Below are 26512 nucleotides of genomic sequence, written 5' to 3'. Positions count from 1 at the left end.
GAGTTCTCTCAATGTTATACATCATTTTGCCCCAGAACGCATGGAGATTTCTACAACCAACACAAACTATTGCAAGATACATGAAAAATCTGTACCGTTATGTAAATGAATGATGCCTAGAAGCCTGAAGCAAACACTGTTTTGACACCAAGAAAGAGCCTTTTTAAAAGAAAAATGTATTGAAACAAGATGATCAGATAACCTGTCTGCACAGTTGCTGGCTGGGAGGCCAGTAAGAAGAAAAGTTTGTTCCTGTTCTGGTCTGCAGCACATGTCACAAGACACGTTAAAGTGTATTCCATAGTATATCCTCTTAAGGGAAAAAGCCTGGATCAGAGCTGAGTGGGAATTCAAAGCCTGGTCAGCAATCTTTGAAAGTGGAGGCCCAGCTGTAGCTCACCCTGCCAGTAATCACTGTGCTCTTGTAAACTTGCTGGTTGTGTGTGTGTTTTGATTGAAATCTGTGCAGGTGGTTTAATGTATTCCTATCTTAATTACATTTTCAGTGGTGGACAGCTGTTGAAGGTTTATTTTAGGAATTCACAGGCTTGGTTAAAGCCTATGCATCACTTTGGATTTGTGGAGGCCCTGACCCTTTTCCTTGAACCAGCTTGCTGGGTCTACAATGTTCAGTTTCTTTTATCCCACTACTTGGTTGGCACTGTGCAAGGGCTGTTCTTACCATTTTACCACATGTGTCTCTTTAGCTAGTACGCAAATCATTTCTCCTGGAGTAGAGAGTGGAATGGTTTTGTTTCACAACTTAGTACTGTACTGTAGTTATATTTACTGCAGCTTAGTACAGTCTTGTGACCAGCCAGGGCCAGTTCTGTGCAGACAGCCTCCCCGATTATCTGTAAGCAACAGAGCTTCTTTCTCTGTTTCACATTCTCGTTTTTATTATAATTTTTTTTTTTGTTAGCTACAATAAATTCATTTCGACTACATCATTAACAGACAGCAGAACATTTTATTATTATTACACAAAAAAACAACAGTCAAGAGTACCAAAGATACATGCTGGGTTTTTGTAAATATGCAAAAAGAGGTCGTCAGCCAGGCTTTCATGAAAAATAATGAAATAAATGCAGTATCCCTTTTTTTCTCCCAAAATGTCACATAAAAAAAACCAAAAAACTTGCTGCAGCTTGGTCTGTGGTTCTCACCGAATACAATGGATGACTGGCAGGTTCAGCCCAGTGACAAACACCCTTGTAATCACGGGAGCTTCCCATCTTTCCTTAAAACCAAGATTACATTCCGTCTGCTGTCCCAGTACATTAAAATCACTTGACCTCCCCCCCAAAAAAAGATACTGCTTCTTATTTTTGTCTATTACAGAGAACAGGAAAACCAATAACCCACTCATCAGCACAAATCACAACGCTTTCTGCCCCGCAGAGAACGCCAGTCGTTCATAAAAAAAAAAAAAAAAAAAAAAAAGTAAGAGAACTGACTGCTCAGTCTAGCTTAAATGTGCAAATACATATGGACAAAAAACAAAACAAAAAAAACACAAGGCTGGCCATTTTTAGTGTTAAAAGGCAGGCAGGTGGTTTGCTAGTGTATAATGGTAGGTCAAGTCACACAGGCACCTAGTGCATGGTTGAAGATTGGAATTAAGAGTTTTTTTTGTTTGTTTTTAAAGTAGTATACTGTATAACCATTTACATTAGGGGGCTCAAACTCAGTACAGCAATTATGTTCCTTAAAATGCCCAACACTCCACTTATTTCATTCATGTTTATAGGACTCATATGCATATATAGAGCAAAAAAATATATTAACAAAAAGAAAAAATGACATTCACTGAGCAATTGTTCAAGTAAAAGAAAGCAGGCTGATTTCTTTGATGCCCTGCTTAAATCACTCAAGGAAAGAAAATAAAAAAAGTTACATTTATGTAACAGCTCTAGAAAGTCACGACAGCATCCATGGAAACACCTGGCTAGTTTCCAGTGGTTCGCACAGTGAACATTTTGCCAGAATTCGAGGCAGTGACACAGTGTATGGGTGGAATCATGGAACACTGCTCTGCTTATCCTTCTAAAGAGCACACAACATACGGCTGCTACATCTTTTTTTCTGGGGGTAGGGGAATAGAAGAATGATCATCATTTTAGAATGAACTGAGCTTAAAGGGTCTTTTCTGTATTGTTTGGAGGGGAGAGGTTCATGTTTAAAGGAGACTTGTTTCCACTATACAAAATGTAGTGAAAGCTCCCCTTAAACAAACAAACAAACACACAACAAAAAGGAGACTCCGACAGTAACAGAATCTGTCATGGCGTGCATTTTGAGCAGCTCCGATTCCAGCACAGATCAGCCTTCTCCTGTTTATGTTCCTCCACTTAAAAATGCTATCTAAAGACAATCTGCATGAGGCACTGCTTACACCCAATACAACATAAACATCACATCATGGTAGCCGAGTAGACCATGCAAGGGATTCCAGCACATTCAAAAGGGTTTCATTTGAGATTGCTAGGCAACAGAGGCCCTGAATCTGCAGGTCACAAAGAATTTGCTTTGAAAACAGTGGTACCACCCACCCTCACCCTCCTCTGTTGTAGACATCTACTGTACTTTAAAAAAAATAAAAATAAAAAAATAAATAAAAAAATAACACAAACAAACAAGCAAGTTGTCTTGTTACAGAAATATCCAAAAGAGAGCTAGGGTTAAAAAGAGCTGGAGTAAATGTCTAACATATCTACAAAAAGACCACCGCTCCTACCACAAAAACACGAAGGAGGTTTACACTGTAACACAATCCCCTGCCTGGAGTCTCATTATTATACCCTCGTTAACACCCAGTCCATATTAGCTCATAGTGCATTAAGCTGTAAAAGGAAAGAATTATTTTAGTTTTTTAATATATATATATATATATATATATATATATATATATATAATGTACACACACACACATATACTGCAAAACAAGAACTAGTCAACGAGAATATACTTCTGGACAGTGAGTTTACTCTTTATATCGGCCTTTCAAAATAGGATTTCCAAAGAAACATTTTTTTTTCCTGAAGCAAAACTTCTATCATTTCGGTAGAGAGTGCTGGGGTTTCTACAATTTGTCTGGCTTAGAGAGGGGTCCCATCTAGATTGATATTATTTCCACTGAATCATTAGCAAGGAAGTTAATTCAGCCCCTCGACAATCATTAACATATATATATATTTTATTATTATTATTATTATTATTACTACACACACTTTTTTTTTTTTTTTTTTTTTTTTTAATTAGGGGTTTGTTTTAAATCAACCCATCTCACTACATGGTATTCTGAATACGGTCTGACTTTGTAAGCAGGTTTGCAAATGCATGTGATCCTCACTGGAACCGACCTAATGACAGGCTCTTGTAAAACAAGCCTTCTACAAAATAAATGAAAAAAAGGGTTTCTAATCTAGAATACATGGATAGGCTACTTGTTAACTGCAAAACCGTAAGCATCATTCTAACAGAATTCTTGTAGTAAAAAATAGTGCTGGTTACAAAGTCAGCAGTGTAATTATGCATGGTGTAAAAACTCCCATTGTAACAATATGCAAAATACAACAGCACAACTTTCAAAGTAGACCAATACCCCACCATCCACAGTTTTTTTTCCTTTCTTCTTTTAAATCAACAACCTTAGTACCTGCTTCATTTTATACTGGTATGTGATAATTCAAAGCTTATTTTAAAATGTTCTATTTTAGCAATACAGACCATAACAAAACAATTCTACAATTGTAATAAAAAGGAGACAAAGGCTTGCTTTTCTTTCTTTTTTTTTTTTTTTTTAAACCACACTTAAATTTTGGTGTTGAAATGTGCGGCTGTAAACAAACAAACATTTTTATTATTTTTAAATAAGTGCTTAAAACCAACAACGAACAAAGTTTTGGTGGGTACGTTTTGGTTAAGAATACGTTCTTAAGAAAAGTTTTTTCCTCTTTTTATAATAGTGCTGCACGAAGCCAAAACTTTGTTTTATGTTCGGTACAAAATAAAGCATCTGTGTTTCCATTGCTGTTTTTTTTAATTTGATTTTTTTATCTGAATTCTGACGATTCCTTTGGTCTCCTTCTCTTCCACTTTAATGAAGTGCTGTCTCGTTTTCTTTGGTAGGAAAACGAAGTCCAGCGGAGTTGCAGTTTACTAAAACTAAAAGCGCGCCTTCCTCTCCCAAAAAAAACCCTCCAGTCATCCTCTTGTTGCTTAAGACTACAAATCCTCAAGTTCAGCAGCAATGTGTCAGTGATACAAACACCTGGAGGAAAGAATCTGCTGTATTCTGTATGCCAACATAGACTACCTTTTTCCTTCTTTTATTCCATTGACCAAAAAGCAGGGAAGAAAAAACAAGAAATAAAACAAAAAAAGTCCCAGCTCGAGTTTAGGGAGCACCAGGTTCACCTGAACTGGGGTCGAGACGTGCCTCTCGCGAGTCTCTGTGGCGGCATGTTTCCGTTTCACATTCACAGAACTTTAAAACTTCCTTGTGCAAATCACGCAGTCTTTAGAAAGAATGCCCCCCAATTGTTCTAGTAAAAAATATAAAACTCCAAAAGGTGGCCGACTCGTGTGTTAAAGTTCTGGTTTCTTTTCATCTGCGGAGGGAGGGCATTTGTGCGTAGACGGGGTATGCCAGCCGCACATTGAGAGAGTCGTTGTGCTGGACCAGAGAAGTGTGCTGGTAGTGTAGTACCAGGTCTTTGAGAGTGCTGTACAGGTTGTAGGGCTCTGCAAAGCCATAGCCCCGTGTGCTGCTGTAGATTACACAGTGTTTCACCTCTCCATCGACACTGCAATTCCAAGAAAGAAAGGACAGACAGTTAGTATTGGAAAACACTATCAGCATGAATTCATGCAGGCTGCATTTTTAACTGTGCAGGAAATAATACCTTTTGGTTAACAACTAAATTGAAATCTGTGTGAAGTTCCACATCCAGGATGAATTGCTACGACTTGAATGCTAATCCACAAAAAACAGTTCCTAACATTTCTTTGAAAAACACCATGGCCCCAAATATAACTATTTCTGATAACTTTTAGCTGCAAATTCCCATTAAATTTCCTCAAAAAACTACAACACAACTTTGTTTCACTGGCCCATATGTTGTGCTGGCACCCATTGTCAAAAGCTGGGTCATTCAGCTGTTCTGGTGGCAATGCAAGCAACTGACCCCAGTCAGAGAAAAGGGGAAATGTCTGTCTGGGGTAAAAGCCACACAATTTCACAGACAGCCTCATTGTGAAGCACTGCAGAATGCCGCTTTGAGACACAAATCAACCATTTTAAAAGGCTATTAAAAAACACACAGTGTGGACGACTGAGACCTGGTCAGGAGCCAGGCTAGCAGGACAATGGGGCTTCAAATCTGGTACTCCTTGGTGCCAGCGTTTCAAACTGGGCAGGGCTCAGAAAACAAGCACAAAAGGCTGATGGAAAAAAGGATTAAATAGGACGTGGGAATTTTTAAAAAAAAAAAAAGAAAAAAGAACACCAAAATGTCTGTAACACAATCATACACAGTTGTGTATATGGTAGGATAAAACTTTTCATTTTACCAACATTTAAGGCGATAACTGCAATACTCACACCACGGAGCAGGCGTAGCAGCCCTTCTTGCTGCTCTCTCGGATTAGGAAGGCGCCGTCTGGTTTTCCACAGAGAAGGTCCTCCGATTGCGTCCGGTTCAGATCCCCCACGAACCAGCTCTTCTCGTCATAGTGAGGCAGATTCTCATCCTCCTCATTTACAAAGTAGGTGCTGCATTTGTTTTGTTTTAAAGAAAGTGAAAAGTGAACTACTTACTACAACATATTCACAGTACAGCATATCAATGTAGGTTTGTGACTGTGCTGAATTATTTGTTAAGCACCTTTAAAATAAAACAAAAACACTTTATAAAAATTGACATAAGAGTAAATTGCATTATTTTACCAATAAATATACACGCAATTGCTATACAAGATGCATTCACAGCTCAATGTCTTGTTCTCACTACACGTAATCGGCAGCCTTAAATATAAACATCAAAAGTAAATCTCAAGTCTGAATCTGAAAACATGCAGTTAAGAAAAACTTGATTATTTTGGCATAGGATAATACCGGCACTATATTTAGCAGCAGAGCAATGTCAAATTTATCAGATGAAATAAAATACAGCATAATGTGTACTCACTCGTCAATGTTTTCATTTTTGATTCCGAGCCAGTCGTTAATTCGTTTCTGACGTACCCCTTTGTGATTGAGCCAGCTGTAAAAGGGGGGGGGGGGGGGGAGGAGGAGGAGGAAGAGACAGCATTAAAATGGAATCAAGAATGGAACATCCAGCATCACAGCATTGCCAATATCGAAATAAATAGATTATATGACCTATTTATTTATTTATTTATTTATTTCTCACACAAGATCATGTTTCATCTAGTATCCAAAAGTTCTTTGTGGATCTCACTGCAAAGAAATACTTTCACAGCAACAGAGCTGACAATCAAACACACACAGCTCAACTGAATTTTTCAAGAAGCTGTACTTCTCATACAATACTGATAAAACCCAGTTGCACTCACACAAGATACTGATCCCTGATCTTGCGGAGCTGGATGAGGTCCGGTTTAAGGCTGTTCATCTTCTTGTCTGTCTCTCGGTTGTCCAGTGCCTGTTTCTTTAAATCCTGCTCCAGGTGTATCTTACTGTCGTGGATCTCACCCAGACGGGACTTAAGCTTCTCGTAGTTAATCATGATTCTGCCACAGAAAAAAGGAAATCATTCAGTGGGGAGAAGAGCTACAGACAGGGGAGTGGACAACTGTCTACAACTAAGGGCACTTTAGGATATTACACAGTGCATGCAAGACAAATTGGATATTATATATTTTTTTTTTTATTTATTTTATATATATATATATATATATATATATATATATATATATATATATATATATATATAAAAATCTAAAAGTTTAGTTGGATGACAATCCTAACTGAGAATCCTGTCCTTGCTAAAGAAATATTGTGTGTCGTAGCAGACAGAGGTGCAGGTCTGGTCAAATGCCCAAACAGCTGCTTGGCAACCCCTGCCGACTCCCCGAGGACATCAGATTACAAGTAGAGGAAAGGCACAATGCAATTCACTTCTGAAGTGCAAAAGGCTGCATTTAAATGCACACATTCAAATACAAAATAAAAGCTGCTTTCAAATGGTCTATTCTGTATATCCTTTGATAACGGGAGAATGGGTGAAGAAAATGTAGGCATTTTTTTTTCTTCTTTTGCTAAAATCAGCACTTGGCTGCAGTTGCAACACATAACTCTGAAGCCTAAAGCAATGGCGATGATAAACCTCACCTTTCTATCTCCTTGTCATTCCCCTCCCTTCGGAATCGCTCAATGTATTCTTTCCTGTAGCGTTCCTGTGTGTTGCACTGCTCCTCAAAAATCTTAATAGTTTCACTGAAAGCCTCAATAGCTGTTCTCTTCATTTGGATTTCCTGGCAGAGGGAGAATGCAAATAACTCAGCAAACCGGGACAGAGTATCAAGCACAAGCTGACGCATTTAAAAGGCTTCCTATAATACAACGTCAAGTTTTTTTTGTATGCAATTCCACCACACACCCCCCCCCCCCACACACACAATTTCAATACCTTTTAATTTAAACTGTTCTCTGTTATAGTAATTCTAGGTTAGAAAGAATGTGGACTTGTATTTAAAAAAAAAAAAAAAAAAAAAACCCACACACTACTATTAGTCTGAAAAATTAGCTTTGCGTGTGCGTGTGCCCTTACCTGTGAGGTCCTTGTGTACTCTTCATATAGCAGATCATACTCCTTGCTCTTTTCCTGATACTGATTATGATATTCCTGGAGTTTCTTTCCAACAGCGTCTATATTGTCTTCTTTTACCAACTGATCCTGGGGACAGAAGACAGAAGCATGCTCAACAAAACAAATCACCATCACACCATGACACAACGCTTTCAAGGAGGAGGCAAGTGTCGTACCTGCTGATACCTGGAGACGGGGTACATGAGCTTCACATCTAGTTTGGGGTTATACTGGGCGAGAGACTCATGTCGGTAATGGTTGATCAGCTCCACTACAGAGTTGAAGGTCAGAGGATCGGAGAAGCCGTACTTTCCATCTCGGTGGTAGATCTTTATCAGCTTGTTATTGCCTCCCTTCCTGCACAAAGGAATACAAAAAATAAAAAAGGATATAATGCAAAAGGAAACCAATTAATAAATGAGGTTTGAAATAAAGAAAAAAAAAACTGGTTTCTACTGTCGAGAAAAAAAAAAAAAAAAAAGTGTGTTTCTCTCCTTTGTATAATTTGAATAATTTGATGGGGTGCCATCAGGTTTATTTTACTCTAGAGATTTATTTGCTTTGATACTGCGAGACAGAGATATATGCCAATCAAAGTTCATCTCAGCACTACAAAATGGGGGGGGAGGTGGGGGTGGAGCGAGAAAGAGAAAAAAAAGGGGGTTCTGTTGTGTTTCCAGTACCTTAGGGTTAGTGTGTAGTCTCCCTGCATCTTCGTAGAGGCATCTCGGACCAAGAAGGTCCCGTCTGGCATGTCCCGCAGCTTATCATTTACCTCCTCCCTGCAAAAATAACACAACCCTTAACAGCGCGACAGGAGAAAGAGAAGAAACAGACAGGGCAGGTGTGCAGGCAGCAGGGCTCACATTCAGTAGCTTACTGGGGTTTATAGCAACACAGCTCTCCTGCAGATCCCCCATTAGAAGGGAAATGTACCATTTTAACCAGTTCTCCATTTTTACTCATTGTGTCTTTAAAATGCGACATGAGCCTGTTATGATAGTGCTTGGACTTTTCTATACAATAGAATATAACAGAATATATTATAAATCACCTCTTTGGGTAAATTGTCCTCATCATATTTTGAATGTGCTTTACCATACATCTCTTTACAATGCTTACATATGCTTTATTATACTCAAGTATGCTTTTACTATGATACACTTATTTAAAAAAAAAAAAAAAAAAAAAGTGTACAGTGGAAAATAGGCTGTATGTGAATCAACGGACAGCAGGTAAGTTAAAAAAAAGTAGTTTAAAATTGACTTTAGGTTTGCCCAGTGCCCAATCCCGCCACCCCCTCTACTTCCTGGCTTGTGACATGGGGCTGCCTTGACATGCAGTGTCTTCGTACTTAAACAGTTTTTTAAACCTTTCTTTATTACAAAATGTTAACATTTAAGTGAATGTAGAGTTTGATTGCTCAATTTACGAAGCGCAAGACTGAGCCTCTGTGTAAATAAAAGCACCCAGATGTGAACGTGAAAGCCTTATTGCACGGTGTCTCTTAATGGATTGAGAGCACAGGGATTCGGCAGCACCATACTGCACCAATGCTGGAGATTCTTTGCTTTAGCAGTTTAAAAAGAAGGCATTGCCAGCTTAGAAGTTTTCAGCTAGGAAGGCAATTCTGATTCTAAATCTGCCTGTGAATGCCATGATCTGATTACACACCGCCCCCCCTGTAACAGACTGCTAGTAAATCTTCACTGAACATTCTGTCCCTCCAGTCTCACCCCACACTTATGTGCCTCGTTAGATAAGACTAAACACTTGCATTGCAGATCCTTCAAGCAGCTTGTCCTGCCTATATTCAGGTCACCGTATTAGCCAAGTGCTTTTCTAGCTTGGGTCAGGAAACAAAAGGGTCTGATCTTAAACTGTAAATAAAACCAACATTAACTAAATTTCCACAGACTTAAGAAAACTTCAAAATACCGCACAAGTCTACAGCTGCCCTGTTTTTTTTTTGTTCCCCCCTCCCCCCAAGCAAGCAAGCAAGCAATCAAGCAAGTAGGGGTAGTTGTATTATGCTTTGGAAATTGCAGTCAGTTTATGTCCTTTGGTGCCTTGTGTCTGCTTCACAAATGGGACTAAAGCCAGTAACTAAGCACTGCTCTAATCTGCTAAAAACCTGTGGGGTTTATAGGCTTCTTTGGAAATAGTCTTGTTTAAGATTCAACACTTTTCTTATTAAAATGCATCTGCCCGACAGCCTCAATTCTCCCCAAGATGTGCAAAGTCACAGCTTAAGTTGCAACACTTTAGTTCAGGTATCCGTTAAAAGTGATTATAAACAATAGCAACAAAACAATGACAAAAGTGTGTAACTACTGCAAAAGCAAAGCAGCCCCATACAATTGGCGAGACAGACATAGACTATATCCATTATAACCGATTATTATTTCTAATCATATTCTATAATTGTTAATAGCATCATTAATAACATGTTTATAGATTATTTATAGTCACTCAGAATAGATACCTAAACTAAAAGGGTTAGCGCTCAAGTAATGTAGCCTGTTGTGCAACGCTACTGCAGTACTTGCGATACTTCACACAATTCCAGACAGCATTGGCAGTGGGGAGGTTATTAATTGTCATCAGCATAGTGAAGTTAATAAAAACTATATGTAGACAAAATAATATTTCCTTTAAAGCATAAACAACATTACCTAGATATGTCTCCCCAGTACCACTCTGCTTCCTGCAGTGATACGCTGGCTGTGTCCTTCATCCCATTTGTGCTGACTGGAGTCATTGGTTTGGGAGGCTTTGGAGGAAGAGCTGAAAGAGAAGAAGAGACACATCAGCACAGACCAGCAAATCAACAATAAACATGGGCTACACTGCACGCTGCACCAATGGAGACCCAATGGGGAAAGAAACCAGTGCAAGCGCTGCTTATGCTGTGGAGGAATCTTTTTTTTTTTTTTTTTTATTAAAAATTTAGTAGGTCGCCAATTATTCTCCCAATTTAGAATGTCCAATTATTTTTAGGCTCAGCTCACCGGTACCACCCCTGCACTGACTCAGGAGGGGCGAAGACGAACACACGCTGTCTTCCGAAGCGTGTGCCATTAGCCGCCTGCTTCTTTACACACTGCAGGCTCACTATGCAGCCACCTCAGAGTTACAGCTACAGGGCAGCAGTGTGGAGTAGTGGTTAGGGCTCTGGACTCTTGTCCGGAAGGTCGTGGGTTCAATCCCAGATGGGGGACACTTCTGCTGTACCCTTGAGCAAGGTACTTCACCTAGATTGCTCCAGTAAAAACCCAACTGTATAAATGGGTAATTGTATGTAAAAATAAAGTGTAAAAAATAATGTAATTGTATGTAAAAAATAATGTGATATCTTGTAACAATTGTAAGTCTCCCTGGTTAAGGGTGTCTGCTAAGAAATAAATAATAATAATAATAATAATAATAATAATAATAATAATAATAATAGCTAAATCAATCCCTATGGGAGACTCCCAATGACCTCCAAGAAACACCAGGACAACATCCAAACCATTGCCTCCAATTCCTTCAGGGAAGTTGAGGGGATGGGCATTTTTCAAAAATCATTCTGTTCTCCAGAATGCCTCAGGAATTGCATTTTGAGTGGTTTGGAATACGGAAACGCCCGCTAACCAAACACCTTCAGCTCAAAGCCTACCTCTGTCAGATGAGCTGTACCTTTCACAGTTACACAAAGACCTACATTTAGAAGGCATTTCTACCCCCGCCCCAATCCCCTGTACACGTGCAGTATTTATGTTCCTGTTTAAATGGTACTGCACGATTAACCTACATACAAGACTTCCCTTTTAGAGGACTTCACTATAAAACACAAACATCCTGGTGTATAACTGTAGACAGTTTGCTTAAACAGGTAAGTGAGGTAGTGTTTTTTTTTTTGTAAAAGAGCTGAACTACTGCAGCAATTAAGTAGGAAATGATCTTGGTCAGGTGTTCGTTACCTCATGAGGTCACCAGCACCCTAGACTATATTTCTAGAACACATACAGTAGTGAAAAAATAAATGACACAGCATAGTTGACAATTTCCATCCAACACAAACTATGATACAAAATAAGTTTCAGGTGGCTGTATCATACCAACATCAGGGTCTACTAATGTATATTAAAAAGAAGCAAAAACCACCACACACACACACACACACACACACACACACACTGTGGTAGAACTAAAACTGCCACTTCATCACCCCACACACCAGCCTTGAAAGCCTGGTTTAGGATTAAAGATGCTGGCTCAGGTGCAGCGTTTCAAAACCACCAGGAGACATGGAAAAACCCAGCACGCTTACAGTAGGTCCTGTGTTCTCCCTGTATACCACAGCCCTGCCCAGGCGGGCCAATCCAAACTAACCTTTACCCTGACCCAGACGCTGTGCACCCTGGGGTCCCAACATCAAATGCCTCGTTTCAACTTTCTTCAGTGTTGAGATTTTCATTTAGAAATGAGCCAAGTGATTCAATAAACTGCAGCCTATTATTTTAACCTGATCGGTGCCACAAGCCGTTTGTTTCAAGTTGAAATGCTGACTGCTTGGGGATGTGCAGTACTGCAGGATAGCAGTTTTAAAAGGAAAGAGAATGCTTAGCCTTTGTTACAAGGTCTTCATTTTCAGATTCAGCATACAGTAGCCAAACCCCCTTCAATTTAAATAACCTAGCTTTACATTTTCTATTCATTCCTAGTGAATATTTTCAACAGAAAGTTACAAACCGGGTGCCGACTGTGCTCCCAGTACTAATACCCTGGTGTTGTCTAGGACAGGATGCTTGATGTTTCAGATTTGAAAAAGGGGTGTTTTGTATGCTTGGTTAATGATGCGTTGCCATGTATCAGGGATAAGGGCTCTAGCACCTTTGTTTCACTTTCAGTTTTGAATCCGACAGCCAAGGCTGTTTGGAATGGGGGATTCCAAGGGGTTCTAGAATCCCCCTCCCTGCTCACAAAAGGAATCCCCAGCACCAGACATGCCCAGACTTGTTAGAACAGGAACAGACAAGTCCTTCAGGGAGACGGACATGTCACGAGGAGGAGGAGTGGTCAAGACACAGGTGCTGTTTTGTTGTTAGCTTGAGTTTCTCTGGACTGTCCGATTCAAGCTGCTGGGACAATAGGGGGTGGCAAAAAAACAGCCGTTTCCAGAGGAGGAGAGTGTGAAGGCATACTGGCGAGAACACAAATCTATCCCCTTTATTGAGAAGGTGGAGGACAATAATGACATTTATCATCCTGGGCCGCGGGAACCTATAGTTTGAATTATTTTCTACTTTAAGTTGTATGAAAGTATTCAGAATCGGGTTTAAAAAAAACAAAACGTAAAAAAAAAAAAAAAAAAAAAGACACTTTAATTCTAAGCTTTACATACACTACAGTAGCAGCTGCCAGTGCAACAGTCATCCCAATTCATTTATTGAAAATACATTTACAGAAGCTCAAACAACGATCACCGTTACAACACTATTAAGCAATTTAGGATGTGTGCACATAAAAGGCTGGAATCCATTTGGCAACTGGTGTTACTCAACAGCAATAAGACGCTTCTCACTACAGTTCTCAGCTTTACCAGCTCAGATTAATAATTAAAAAGAACTCAGCACATGCTCTAGAAACCAATCATGTGCACCGAAGCCCACAAGCACCATTATAAAAGAAGTTAAAACTATTAGAAAAGTCAAGCTGACAGGTGTTTTGGCCAACACCTTCATTAGCGTACTGTATGAATGAGCGCTTAAAGTCATTAACAAGCCCACAAATCAAACCACCATGCATTAGGCAGAAGTAAGAGCCCCAGAAATTCACAATGCTATCACAGTAATGTAAGCGGGTCTCAATGCAATGCACAGTGCATCAGTCATGAGGGCTCGCAGAGTAGAGTACAGTAAGCTCTCCGCAAAGGGAAACATGTGCACCGAATTCAAACCGCAAACACACAATTCAAGAATTTGGGAGCAAAGCAAACAGAGCCCCGTGGAAGGTAAATATGTATTTAAGGATCAGTTTAATGTTAAGGGAGCCGAAGGCAGGTGCAGCAGCAGTCCTTTCCAACGGTTTCTTGGTGTCTGTACTTTTTTGTTCATTTACTCCCCTCAACTCCCCTTTTGGCTCCACAACGGCACCATTTAAATATACAGTGAGCAGGAGAGAGCCATTCATACTGCTAGATACATACGCCCAAGAGCAGCTGAATTATGGCTCCCCTCGCTTCTCAAAGAGCTCCACCAGGAAGCTCAACCAAGAGCTGTATAGAAACACAAAGAGAAATAAAGGAGATGCGTGTAGGGCAATATCAAAGAGTAGCCCCTCCCCAGTTTTTTTTTTCTTTGTTAAATTAAACTGCTAATATAATGAGATGTATAAACGATATGCTTTGCCGAGTACAGTATAACTTAATTTATTTTATTTGTTAGTTCATTTTAGACACACACCTACATTACAGTGCACAGCAACAACCAGTTTTATAGTCCAGCTTAACTCGGTTGATGAATTTGAAATAGAACATTGATAGGGCTTGGTCGAGGACAGCTCACCCTAGACTGCAAGAATAAAAAATAAAACTGAAAGTCAAAGCACCCGGGCAGCCAGGCAGACAGGCTGCATGCTTGCAATGGGCTGATACTGCAAACCCTATTGAAAGAACATGTAGAAATGAAAATGTCAGTTTCAGGCTCAGAGCCGTGCTCTCTGGCGTTGGAGCAGAGATAGCGACGGCAGCAGAGTACTGGAGGCGCGGATCAGGAGCCAGCATGAAATCCTGTTGAGCCTCAGCAGCACAAAAAAAAAAAAAAAAAGGCGGCTGGATTCTTCAAACAAAAGAAACTGAAAAGGCAGCGCTCTGCTGAAGCCATTTAACTGGAGCCTTTTTACACAGCTGTGGGGCTGGACTGGGGTGCTTGAGGTGGTGCTGTAGAACCAGTTGAACACTGGCCACCGACTTGGAAGAAAAAGCTATCCTAAAACGCTGAACCTTTTACCTTGTACTGTACTGCAATTTTATTTTTATATATTTATTTCAGAATTAGACAATTACTATGCATTAAATCTGGTGATTTTTACTATTAAAAAGTTAAATTCTCAATACTGCATGCTAGAGAGAGCTTTCCATTGTTTCTGTACTGGAGTCATTTTCATCTACCGCTGCAATACATTCGGTATCAAATAAATGATTATAAAAAATAAAATGAGTGTTACATGCAGACAACTCATATTATTGTATTACTCAACACAAAGGGTCAAAGGTCCAGTACAAATATTTAGTAAATTAACAGAGACAGCAAGCCCACTGTCAGGTCCATCTGCGCTCTTTTGAAACACAAAAGTGGCGCTTCACATACTGTACTGCTGCAATTACAACCCGCTACAACGAACAAACTGAGAACCCTGCAGCAGTCATCATCCCTCCTGGCTTCATGGGATCAAACCCAGTTAATCTGAATTCTAATTTCTACCAATTTTTCCATTCAACTCCACTGGAGCATTTTTTTTTTTTTTTTGCATTATTGATTTGATGACCTCACCATTTTCACTTTTAGAGCAAAGTCCATATTCAATTAGAACCTGTGCTAAAGACAGTCTCAGGTGACCACTTTCAGACGGTGCCCTGAGCAGCCGTTATGCGTGGGTTTGACTGCAGCCATGAGTTCAATCAGTACGGTACATTCTAGCTAGAAGAACCCCATTTGACAAACCTCTTTACCGAAAGACTGCAGCGTCTTGCAAACACTACTGTAGCTCACACTAACCTACACCTAGAGACTGACCATGCCTCACTGGGTGCACTGAAGTGTTGAGATTAGCCCATTGTTCAGTTTCACTGCTGCACAAGTACATGCACTGAGCAGAACCACCTACAGCATGCTCTACATACAGCCCCTTCCAAGAGTATTGAAAAGTACAAGTGCAATCACAATCCATTACATTAGCACACAGCAATTTTGATACAGGCACTCGAGCAGTGCTCAATCAACATGCATACTTTACTATACTAGAATGGCACATTTAGAAAAATTCATTTTCACTGCCTCGAAACCATATGTGGTTAAACCTCCCACAGCTCCTGTCACCAATTACACAAAAGAACAAAACTTTACAATATTTCCCCTGCCCTTACCACTCTCAGACTCCTGCTCCGGCAGCTGCCTGGTGTGCATTGCAAAAGATTGTCTAGCTCTTCTTCACGCATGGAGGAGTGCTGCGAGAGTGTATGTGCTCGGGCTGGATGCCTCTCTGCAAAGCGCTCGTTAGTAACCCCCTCCCCTTTCCTCCCTCACCGTCTGCAAACCCTGATCTTAAATCAGTCCTGGCAGAACTAATCTCTAAATGGAGACAGTGTCAGCCAATCAGAGCACAGAGGGAGGGCCGTGTGTTCCTGATGCAGCGAGAGGCACAGGAAGACTATGCTGTTGAGAGGTGCTGGGAGTCTAACAGAGCGAATGATTTACACCGACCAAAGGAGAGGACCAAAAAAAAAAAAATAAAAAAAAAAAAAAAAAACCATGAGGATGGACACGTATTGTTGCCTAAAAAAAAAAAAAACCACACTGGCCCAAGCTGGCCAATTCATTTTGTTCGAGCTCATACAATACTATACAGACAGTTGCAAAAACGTACCTGTGGAATTTCTATATTTTCTGGGTCTTTTCTTTAACATGTACTACCAGAACAGAAACACCAGGTTACAGCAAAAAGGAGCCATGCCCCTAACTTGGCTTGCTGACATTTTCTGCAAACACACAAACATGCGGCTTGGTTTGCATACAGTGCTTTTTATTATTACCATGTTACAACACAATAAAGGGGACAAGGATCTACTACAGTACATTGTTCAAACAAGCCAAAATAACCCAGTACTGCCTTCTGTATTCAGATATGGTACTGGATAGAATAGGAAGTATCATTCTACACACACATTGCATGCAATACACTGCATAGCTAAACTTGCAATTTTTGTTGGCAGCAATAAGCCTCTGACTGCAAACATATTATAATTGCTAGGTAGTAAAACGGAAAATAAATACTTGAAAACCAGGTTTTGGAATAATTAATGTAGACAATACCGTAAAAAAAAACAAAAAAAACACACACTATAAAAAAAGAAATGCTTTTCTACTAAAACAGTAGAAAATTAAAACAATGTTATTCTTATTGCGACTGCATGAAACCATTGTCACGATTACACCCCTACTGTACGGTTTCTTAATAGAGTGTCGCTGCACCCCCCTCCCCCCACCCAACTCAGTGGCGGAGTGGAGCCCTTGGCATTCACCCTCTGATTATCCATTCCCCCCCCCCCCTTTAACTCCTAAAGCATGCCAAGACGCTTTCTGATTTCACTGTAATAAATATTGTAATGAACATCTGCAGGACCTCACCTCCCTAACTCTCTCTCATACACACGCTCCGTCAAGCTGCAGAAATAAAGAAAGAAAGAAAGAATCCCCCCCCCCCCCCAGATACCGTCCCTAAAACCAAGTTTACAATGATCAAAGGGTTCTCAATTAAACAGCTACAGTAGGTCCATACAAGCAGACAGGGTTACCTCTGAAATGGTGTTTCAGGGTTTTCTTGTGTAACTGTTTAACTGCTGCTGGTGGCACGCTGCAGTGTGCACTTTACTGAAGAGTAACAAATGGCTGGATTACAAAGTGAAGTCTACTGTAGTCCTTCACACGTCTCTAGGCTTTTGTGTTCACCTTTATACACCAGGAGAACGTATTAAAACATTAGGCCTGCTTTTTATGGTTTTACACACACACACACACAATGTGGGAAAAAAGTATACAAAGTAGAATAAATACAGCATGGGTCTTGAAAACAAACGAACAAAAACTGCTAAGATTTTATGCTTAGTGCAATTTAAGTTTTGTCTTTTAATACCAATACATAATTTGCAGGTAAATCCACAGTATTTATTTTCCTCCCTTGGTGTTAACACCATGCAAATGAAGCAGTCTTGTTTTGAATTCTGATGGGGATGAGCTTGCAGAATTGTAAGCATAATAAGACTAAGAACACTCACAGAGCTCATGATTTGCACCAGGCAAGAATATTCAATATATTTACAGTACGTGGAATGCTTTCAGATTTAAAAAGTATTTATGATTAAACCACAAAAATCAAGACAGTTTTTACCCTAATCACGGGTACGTGTGCAGCTTAGTACACTCAAAGGGCCGTCCAGACAGCAGCTTAACTCAGATTTCAGACATGAGGATGAAATGCTACAGTACAGCCATCCCTATTTATTTCTAACTTACATAAAACAAAGTGAAATAGGAAAAAAACACATTGAAAAATAACCACTGCACAGCATAAGCTTTGAGGCAATAAACAAAAGACACCATAAGCAACTTAATGCTGTGTGGGTGTGTGCAATAAAACTATGCAAAACACACTGCACATTGACAACCAGGTTCAAGTACTGTAAATGCACTGACCTACCCTGCAACAGGACAATACACTATTGTACTGGAATTGCATTGCAACAAAAAACAGATCTCGTCAGAGACAGCAGTGCTCACCACGGAGGAAAACAATCCAAAGACTCTTGCACGAATAATCCTGTGGATAAATACAGAACCTGCACCTCTTCAGAATACATTTGCTTTAAACAAAGAAATGTGTGCTGTCAATTCAAGCAGACTGCAAAGCGCCTGAACAGCACATAAACACAGACGGAGGAATTTACCAACAACCTTGTAGGTGAGACAATTAGGAAACCTGGTTGCTTCAAAAGACACTTCCCCCCCCCTCCCCTCATTAAAACCTGTGTGCATTTCTCCAGGCCTTTGGGACAGTGCTAATGCAGAGTTACACCAATGCAAAGCCAGAGTGGGGTTACCTCTGGTCACAGTTATAAAAGTCAAATGGAATATTAAATAAAGAAATATCTAAAAACACCCTCCCCACACACAAAAACACTAAGGGGCACTGTAACACCCCTCCCCTCCCCTCCTAAACAAAATGACTAGAGCAAAATAAAAACTGAAACGCAAGCTACCTGATGCTTTGTAAGTTCAACAGCATCTCCACATGCAATTTCCTGTCATGACTGAATAGAGGGGGGAAAAAAAATAATTACAATGGCAAATACTCTGTGCATGTCCAGTTGCCTCTATGATAGCCCCAACATAAAAATGTAAAATCAAATGAGATCAGCGAGGCAAAAAAAAGAAAAAAGAAAAAGGGGGAGGGGGAGGGGTCAAGCAGATCGACCTGAAGATGAAGCTGCCCCATTAATCCATTACTGGAAAGATGCCTTACAGGTGATCAAACAAGATCTGTTTGCATTTCTGAGCACTAGAAATTACACTACCATTGTGACAGTCATGTTTCTTAAAATCAGGTGTTTTGGGGTTAACAAAATGAACAAAGCACACATTTGCATAAGACAGTAACCCTTTCACATAACAATACCCCACACTAACATATCGGTACATACACATCTAATTTGCACATCACTGTGTGTGTTTGCATTGTACTATACTGTATATTTAAATTATTCCTTTAAATATTAAGCATGCAATGATTTGCTTTAAAGGAAAACTACATTAATTGTGAAATACTGTACAGGACTACTGTGTATAAAATAATAATAATAACAATAATAGCAATGTATCAAATATTAGCGTGTTCAAGTAATATTTTGTTAACAAAAAAGTGAGCCCTTTCAGCTTATTGTACAGAATATTGATTGCAATACTGTATTAAAATGGATGCTCCACAACATGCAGTGCCCCTTTCCTTTAGGAACAAGTAAGAACACAACATACAAGCGTATAATACTGAAGACGAGATATAGATAAAAGCAATTACTTCATGGTTAGTACAACTGCATAGCGTCAATTAAAAAAGACAAAAAGTACACTGTACATACAACCCCGTCGACCCTGAAGATCGATCTTACTACTTTAAAACACTTCATTTAAAAATATAAATTATATATATTATATATATATATATATATATATATATATATATATATATATATATATATATATATGAGTTGTGTTTTGTTTTAAAGTAATAAGACGATCTTCAGGGTCGATAAGTTTTAACTTCGAGGTTTTAATAAAAGAATGTTACTAGGCATAGCTTTTTTTTTAAATTATATATATAAGAGGTCTTGATTGAGATTAATTATGTCTGATGCACACAAATCCATAAAAATACAGTACAATGCCCCCTTTAAACTAGCAGGTTTATCAATCTATGTATTTATATAATACTAGCTATATATGTATATAAAATCAAACACATTGCTGCTTTTTAAGAGATCCCTGCGTCTTTAAGACAGCAACTTTGACACATCAGAACTAACAAAAATAAAGAAATAAAAAAGATAATAAAACAAGGTGACAAAATCCGTTGTGTACCTGGTGGCTGATCCATTTCGATATAAAATATCAACTCCGTTGAATATGGCATCATGACGTCCCTCCAATCATTATCGTCTTGCTCCATAGTCCAAACGGTGTTATACATTGTCTAGATTAAACACACACACTTTCTTTTGCAATAAAAAAAACACACACAAATACTTATCACAGCAGACGTCTGCTAAACTTTAACAGTCTCGAGTTCTGAATACCCGCTTCAGAATAATACAAAAACAAAACAAAACAAAAAAAAAACCCGTTAAAGCACCAGGCTTTAAACGCCTTTACTAATTTTGAACGGTAAACCGCTATAAACAGAACAGAATGTAGATGCCAGCTCTACCATTCTCTTCAGCCGGTGAAACCCTTAAACTGAAGCCTTCATTTTAACAGCTCTCCGGCCCGGCAGCAGTCAACCTTTCACTTCATCCCGAAACAACCACTTTAACAGCAGGGGGGGGGACACTTTTAACATCAAAGAGTAAAACCTTTAAGGATTTCAAATCTTTGGCAATCTCAACGTGCTACTGACGTTTTAGATTTCTACATATTTTTGTAGGCGAATTTTGTAAAGAGTTAGCTCTTTTGGGGAGACGGGGTACAATGCCCTTCCCCCACCCCCCCGAGACTGTGGTAACTAGTGGTACGTTCCAGTGCTTGCCGGTTGCAAGTCGAGGTTAGGTTCGATGCAGCACGCAGGCTCTGAAATTCAGGAGCCAATGGGAGAAGAGGATTACTTTAGCTCTGTTGCCAAAGTCGGAGTTTGCGTCGTTGTCTCTTTTTTCTTCTGAGGGAGAGGTGCTATGGAGTTCTGTACCCATCCTTCCCAGCCACACAACAGGCTGGAAAATCATCTGACAGCGTGTGATTGGCTGAAACAGTTACTATGAAGAACAAAGGGAAAAGAACCATTTGGAAAAAGCAGTAACTGACAAAAGTGGTCCATTTTTTTGACCGGTTCCGAATCAAATGACACATAACTTATCAGGCCTGTTTAACAATACCTGTTTGTGACTGGCAGGTATTAAAAAAACAAATAAAATGAAAATTAAGATGAGGAAATCCAAGCTAACTTAAAATACCATACTGACCAGGAGTTCATAGTTAACTGACTCAAATTGTACTGCGTGTGTTTTGTGTTTAAATTAAACCCATTGAGACACTGGACACAACATGTACCCAAGTCATTCTGAGTGCTTCTGGGTAATAATGTTTAGTTATTGATAATGGAGAGGGAGAAACGGCTGTGCTAATGAGGGGAACTGCACAGCCAGATATACAAGTCGAATTTTACAAACACAATACAAGCTTGGTAGCGTCTTGCTAAGGCTTGGTCCTAGGGAGTATGTTCCAGTTGGGTACTTAGTTATCACATTGTTTGAAAAAGTTATCTTAGAGAAGTAGTGATTTCATTTAAACCCATATTCTCAACTATAACTTGAGCCTACAGCTCCCATGATTAACAAGACAACCATTTTCTGTGTGTGTTGTTGTTAGAAGCTGCCTGGTCATCATTTATAACACCTAGATCCATCCCAGAGTCCATCCTTTTTTGTTATGGCTCATAAGATTTTCAGATGAAACAGAACAGTGCAAGCATATAAAAGTGCTTAACAGAGATGCATTGTGCCACTCTGAACAGAATGCATATTGAGCCAATTACATCTGCATGAAGTTGCAGAATCTCCACACCCATGCTCTTTGTGTCATTTGCACATTATCGTCTCAGCACAGTAAAATGTGGCATTCTTCTTGAATGAAAAATGCATTTCTGTGAATGTGAACGCTGCCTGTTTATGAGACACCCTGGTAAACACTAGAATTACAAACGCTGTAACTTTAACAACTCAGGCAATTACTGCTCTTTCAGAGTTTTCCCACATGTAAATTGTGCTGCATTTGTGCTTATGCCCAAGGGGCAGGCATGAGTAACTGATACAGAGATTCTAGTCTGCCTGGCTACAAGACCCAGCTAACCGATGCCTGATAGAGAGAAAAAGCGAGAAAAGAGGACTGACTAAGTTTTAAAGATACAACATTGAGTTTACAGTTGCTGACATTTGAGATATACGATATCAGCCTCCATAGGCCCAGGGCAAAGTAAAGTTCAGATCAATGTGATGCCTTGCATGCATTTTTAATTTTTTTTTATTTTTTTGTTTATTTATCAGACGCCTTTATCCACGGCGACTTACAGAGACTAGGGTGTGTGAACTATGCATTAGCTGCAGAGTCACTTACAACTACGTCTCACCCGAAAAACGGAGCACAAGGAGGTTAAGTGACTTGGTCAGGGTCACACAATGAGTCAGTGGCTGAGGTGGGATTTGAACCAGGGACCTCCTGGTTACAAGCCCTTTTCTTTAACCACAGGACCACACAGCCTATATAGGGCAGCAGTGTGGAGCAGTGGTTAGGGTTCTGGACTCTTGACCGGAGGGTTGTGGGTTCAATTCTAGGTGGGGGACACTGCTGCTGTACCATTGAGCAAGGTAATTTACCTAGATTGCTCCAGTAAAAACCCAACTGTATAAAATGGGTAATTGTATGTAAAAATAATGTGATATCTTGTAACAATTGTAAGTCGCCCTGGATAAGGATGTCTGCTAAGAAATAATAATAATATGCATCTGTTCCTTATGGAGATTTGAGTGATCACTGTGGAGCCTGATCTTTTGAAGATTTCTACAACTTTGAGCTTCCAAACAAACATGAAGGGAGGTAGGGAGGTGGGGAGGTATATTAGTGTTGCACCATGCACTGAAGCCCATAGGTGAAGCTTTGGGCACTGAAGCCTGTGCAACAATGATATGCTTCCCCACCTCACTTTGCTTCTGTACAGGAGTCTTGTCAGAAACAAATATATACTGGAATAGTTACTAAGCATGACAAATTAAGATCTAAGCAAAAACAATCCAGAATTATATAATAGGGTAATAAAGAGGTAAGCTATGAAATCGGAGGACAATGTGCATGATATAAAGTAGCCCTTGTAGTCTATGAGCACTGGAAGCATGTGCTGTGTGACAGCAAACACACTCAAGTTCTGTATAGAATATGTTTCAAATTACTATGGAAGACTACAGTGAATGAGAATGACCTGTTTGGTCAGTCAGCGCTTTTGCGATTAATTGCAGAGCAAAAAAAAAATATATATTTTAGCCCCTGAGAACTGGCTCTGAATAGAAGGAAATAACACAAAGGGATCCATGCATTGTGTGGGCATTAGGGCCCGCTGGTCGTACTTCACATTAAAAAAGCACACAAGGGGAGTTATTCAACGTCAGACAGCCTCGACTGCAAACGTATTTTCAGCACTTCGGAATGCATATTCTGGTTATTGATTTTAAAACATCCCTGTATTAAAAAACTGCATGCTGACGAATGCTCAAATATAAAGAAGAAGCAGTGAGCAGCAGGTTCTGCCATGACAGCGCTCTCTGCATCCTCCCATCCTGCCTGCTGTGCGAGGCACGCTGTGCTCTTAAGTAGTACTTCTGGCTATTTATGGTTTGCACTTGTTTCATTTGCAGCAGCCTCTGAAAAGGAAGGCTCTTGTAAATGAGACGAAGTGGGGATGACATCAGATCTGTGTGTAACTCTTTATTATTCTTTTTGTTTGTTAACTATTAATGCAGTAGCTAGTTTACTACCATGGTAACACATGTGTTTCCTTATTTGTTAATGGTTTATAAATGTATAGTGACTTGTTTATTACTGAGGGGTGCAGTACTAAACACCCACTCTCACTTTGTCTTTCTCAGTGAAATGGGTTCAAGTTAGTTTAAAGGTGACAATAATTTTCGTAACCATTTATAAATATGTTATATATATATCCAGCGATTCATCCATAACTTCAAATGAAGTGTGTGAAATGTTTTTTTTTTATTATTTATTGATATGTGAATTCCACAGTTCAAGACTTTTCAGCAGCAGCTGCACAGAAACCCGCTCACTGACCTGATTTAACAGCCCCAACACAGAGAGGTCAACGGGCACGGAGCAGACTGGACCGCCACAATGTAAAGCTCAGGGGGCACGGTGGAGATGGATGTTGAAGTGCATTGGCTAGTTAGTGCTGGAGGAATCAAACCATGTTGCATGGATGCTATTTGACCATGGGGGCACTCTATTGTGTCTCTCTCTCGCAATCCATTTAATACAATGCACTAATATTTGTGCGTCTCACAATAGCCTTGCCAAGAGCAATAGAAAAGAATGACCCCTTGTAAATGACTGGCCAGATCTCTTCAGATAACTGCAGACTGCTGCATGGGTTCAAAAGGTCATCCATGAATCATGTCCATTTCCTGAACTCTTGTGATCAGTGTCCCGGGTTTGGACCTGACAACATTCTTCAAAACAATAACAAATCAGTATGTATACCTATAGGCCCAATATGTAATCTGTATGCATATACAGCTCATTCACTTCATGAAAGCATTTCATTTTTGGAAGGGAGAGGCAATTTCTAAAGAAGCTCAGCAAGCTGTTTTCATTGTAATCAAATAGAATTTTATTCAGCTTAGTATCCAAATAATTCTTTAAGAGAATGCACATTGTAAAGGTGTTAATAAAACAGGTCGTGGGCTCTCTCCCTCTCTACTGTGGAATAAGAAAAGAGAAACGAGTAGCAGTCCCTCGCTGGGGCTGCAGCTACAGACTGCTCTCTGGTGAATGGAGCCAGCTGGGTGATGTCATCCTTTAGTGCAACGTGACCATCCCTCCCGGTGATGCAATACTCTAGTGACAGCTTGTAACGAGGCTCTCTCTCCCTCTCTCTCTCTTCTCTCCTCTCCCTCTCTCTCCCTCTCTCCCTCTCCCTCCCTCTCCCTCTCCCTCTCTCAGGTATCGGATTTGTGAATGACATCACCATCACAGTGTACCAAGGCAAAGGGAGGCTGGTGAATTGCTGCATTTTTATAGTGCCAGGCTGGAGGGCTCGGGTAATCTAATCCACTCTCCCCTGCAGCTAGGACCGCTACTGTACTTGTACTAGGTCCAGCTGTGTCCAGCCCAGGTGCTGTTTAGAGCCCAATATGCATGGAGTTGGGTCTCGGTTTTAGCTGCGAGGGTTTCTGAGTTGCCAAACCGGTACAGCTAGTTATGTACAGTATCTATTACCTGTGTTAAAAGCAGCTCCCTCCAGGGCAGAGCTGAGGCAAGGCCATGGGCAGCAACGACTTTTACAGCATAAGAGTTGATGAAGCCAAACATGCTTCACAAACAAATACTGTCTGCCTGTCTCATTGAAAGACAACATGTGCAGTTTAAGTACTCCTGTGCACAGAGTAGCTACTGGAGAGCGAGGCCTTGTTCTCAAAGGGTTTCCTCTATTCTTGAATTAACTCTTGAATTAAAATCATGTTAATGTTACAACATGAGATACAAATAAACACAGAGAGTGCTGAAGAGAGCTTGACATATATAAAGTAACTGTTTGGTTTTAGTTTTGTAATTTTACCTCTTTCAAAAAACAGGAGTTAATTAAAGCCCTATGTCCTTAAATCTCGTATTGATGAGCGCGCTGTGCTTTTGGAAGATCAGTATCCAACTGAATCAATTAAACAAAATTAAGAAATAAAGAAATATAATTCTATTTGCATAACAAAAAGCGTACTATTTTTGTTTAAAGAACGCCACCTTCTGCACTAAAACCCAACTTTGTTTGTTCACTAGTGTGAACGCTAGCTCTAAACCCCAGACTGTGTGCTGAAGCTTGCTTTACAATTCAAAGCACTCCCTACCCCTTCCTTATCTCTGGATCTAGGTCTGCCTAGAAGAAAAAGTTATTACCCTTATTTGCATGTTTCCCTGCTTCATTTGGGTAGCATTCAAATAGGTTTTAACAGTCTGGAGTGCTACGTGGCGCCAGGTACAGAAAACTAAGTAACACGCCTAGAAACACAAGTTCCTTATTTTCAGAACACATTACGCCAGGGGGGTTTACTACTGATGATCCACAAGTAGTGAAGTCCTGCCCTACAGCACACGCACTGTATACTGCAGGGCCTTTAACTCAGGATGAGTTGAGAAAGACTGTCTGTGTCGATGGATTCAATTGAATTTGGTATTCATTAAATATGAATTTGGTATGCATTTTGGTGTTCCCCCCCCATAGACAAAAAAAAAAAAAAAAAAAAAAAAAAAAGGGGACCCACGGCATTTCCAACAAGGGATTAGACAATACCCACAATAGAACTTGATGCAGAGAATCATAGAATACAGCTGTGTACCGAGTATGAAGGCAAAGCCTAAGAAAGCTTGGTCTTTATCATT

The 26512-nt window shown here is 39.9% G+C and overlaps 1 protein-coding gene across 4 annotated transcripts in view; it reads right to left on the bottom strand.

Annotated features, from left to right (window-relative positions):
* Positions 1-950: 950 nt before the first annotated feature.
* LOC117417119 (phosphatidylinositol 3-kinase regulatory subunit gamma-like) overlaps positions 951-26512 on the bottom strand; it is a 114918-nt gene continuing 89356 nt past the window's right edge. For 2 of the 4 annotated variants that reach the window (XM_034028944.3, XM_034028946.3), the window contains exons 7-15: positions 10511-10622; positions 8519-8617; positions 8012-8192; positions 7797-7922; positions 7358-7500; positions 6580-6756; positions 6192-6266; positions 5606-5776; positions 951-4808 (exon numbers count right to left, since the gene is read on the bottom strand). In XM_034028944.3, coding sequence (XP_033884835.2) covers positions 4610-4808; positions 5606-5776; positions 6192-6266; positions 6580-6756; positions 7358-7500; positions 7797-7922; positions 8012-8192; positions 8519-8617; positions 10511-10622 — 1283 coding nt within the window. In that variant the 3' untranslated portion in view covers positions 951-4609. Of the gene's footprint in view, positions 4809-5605; positions 5777-6191; positions 6267-6579; positions 6757-7357; positions 7501-7796; positions 7923-8011; positions 8193-8518; positions 8618-10510; positions 10623-15966; positions 16099-20230; positions 20632-26512 lie in introns of those variants that run through there. The other 2 variants (XM_034028949.3, XM_034028950.3) reach the window with 2 other exon arrangements.

The sequence above is a fragment of the Acipenser ruthenus genome, chromosome 12, assembly GCF_902713425.1.
Source record: "Acipenser ruthenus chromosome 12, fAciRut3.2 maternal haplotype, whole genome shotgun sequence".
NCBI lineage: Eukaryota > Metazoa > Chordata > Actinopteri > Acipenseriformes > Acipenseridae > Acipenser > Acipenser ruthenus.
This window is presented reverse-complemented; position numbering and strand designations above follow the sequence as displayed.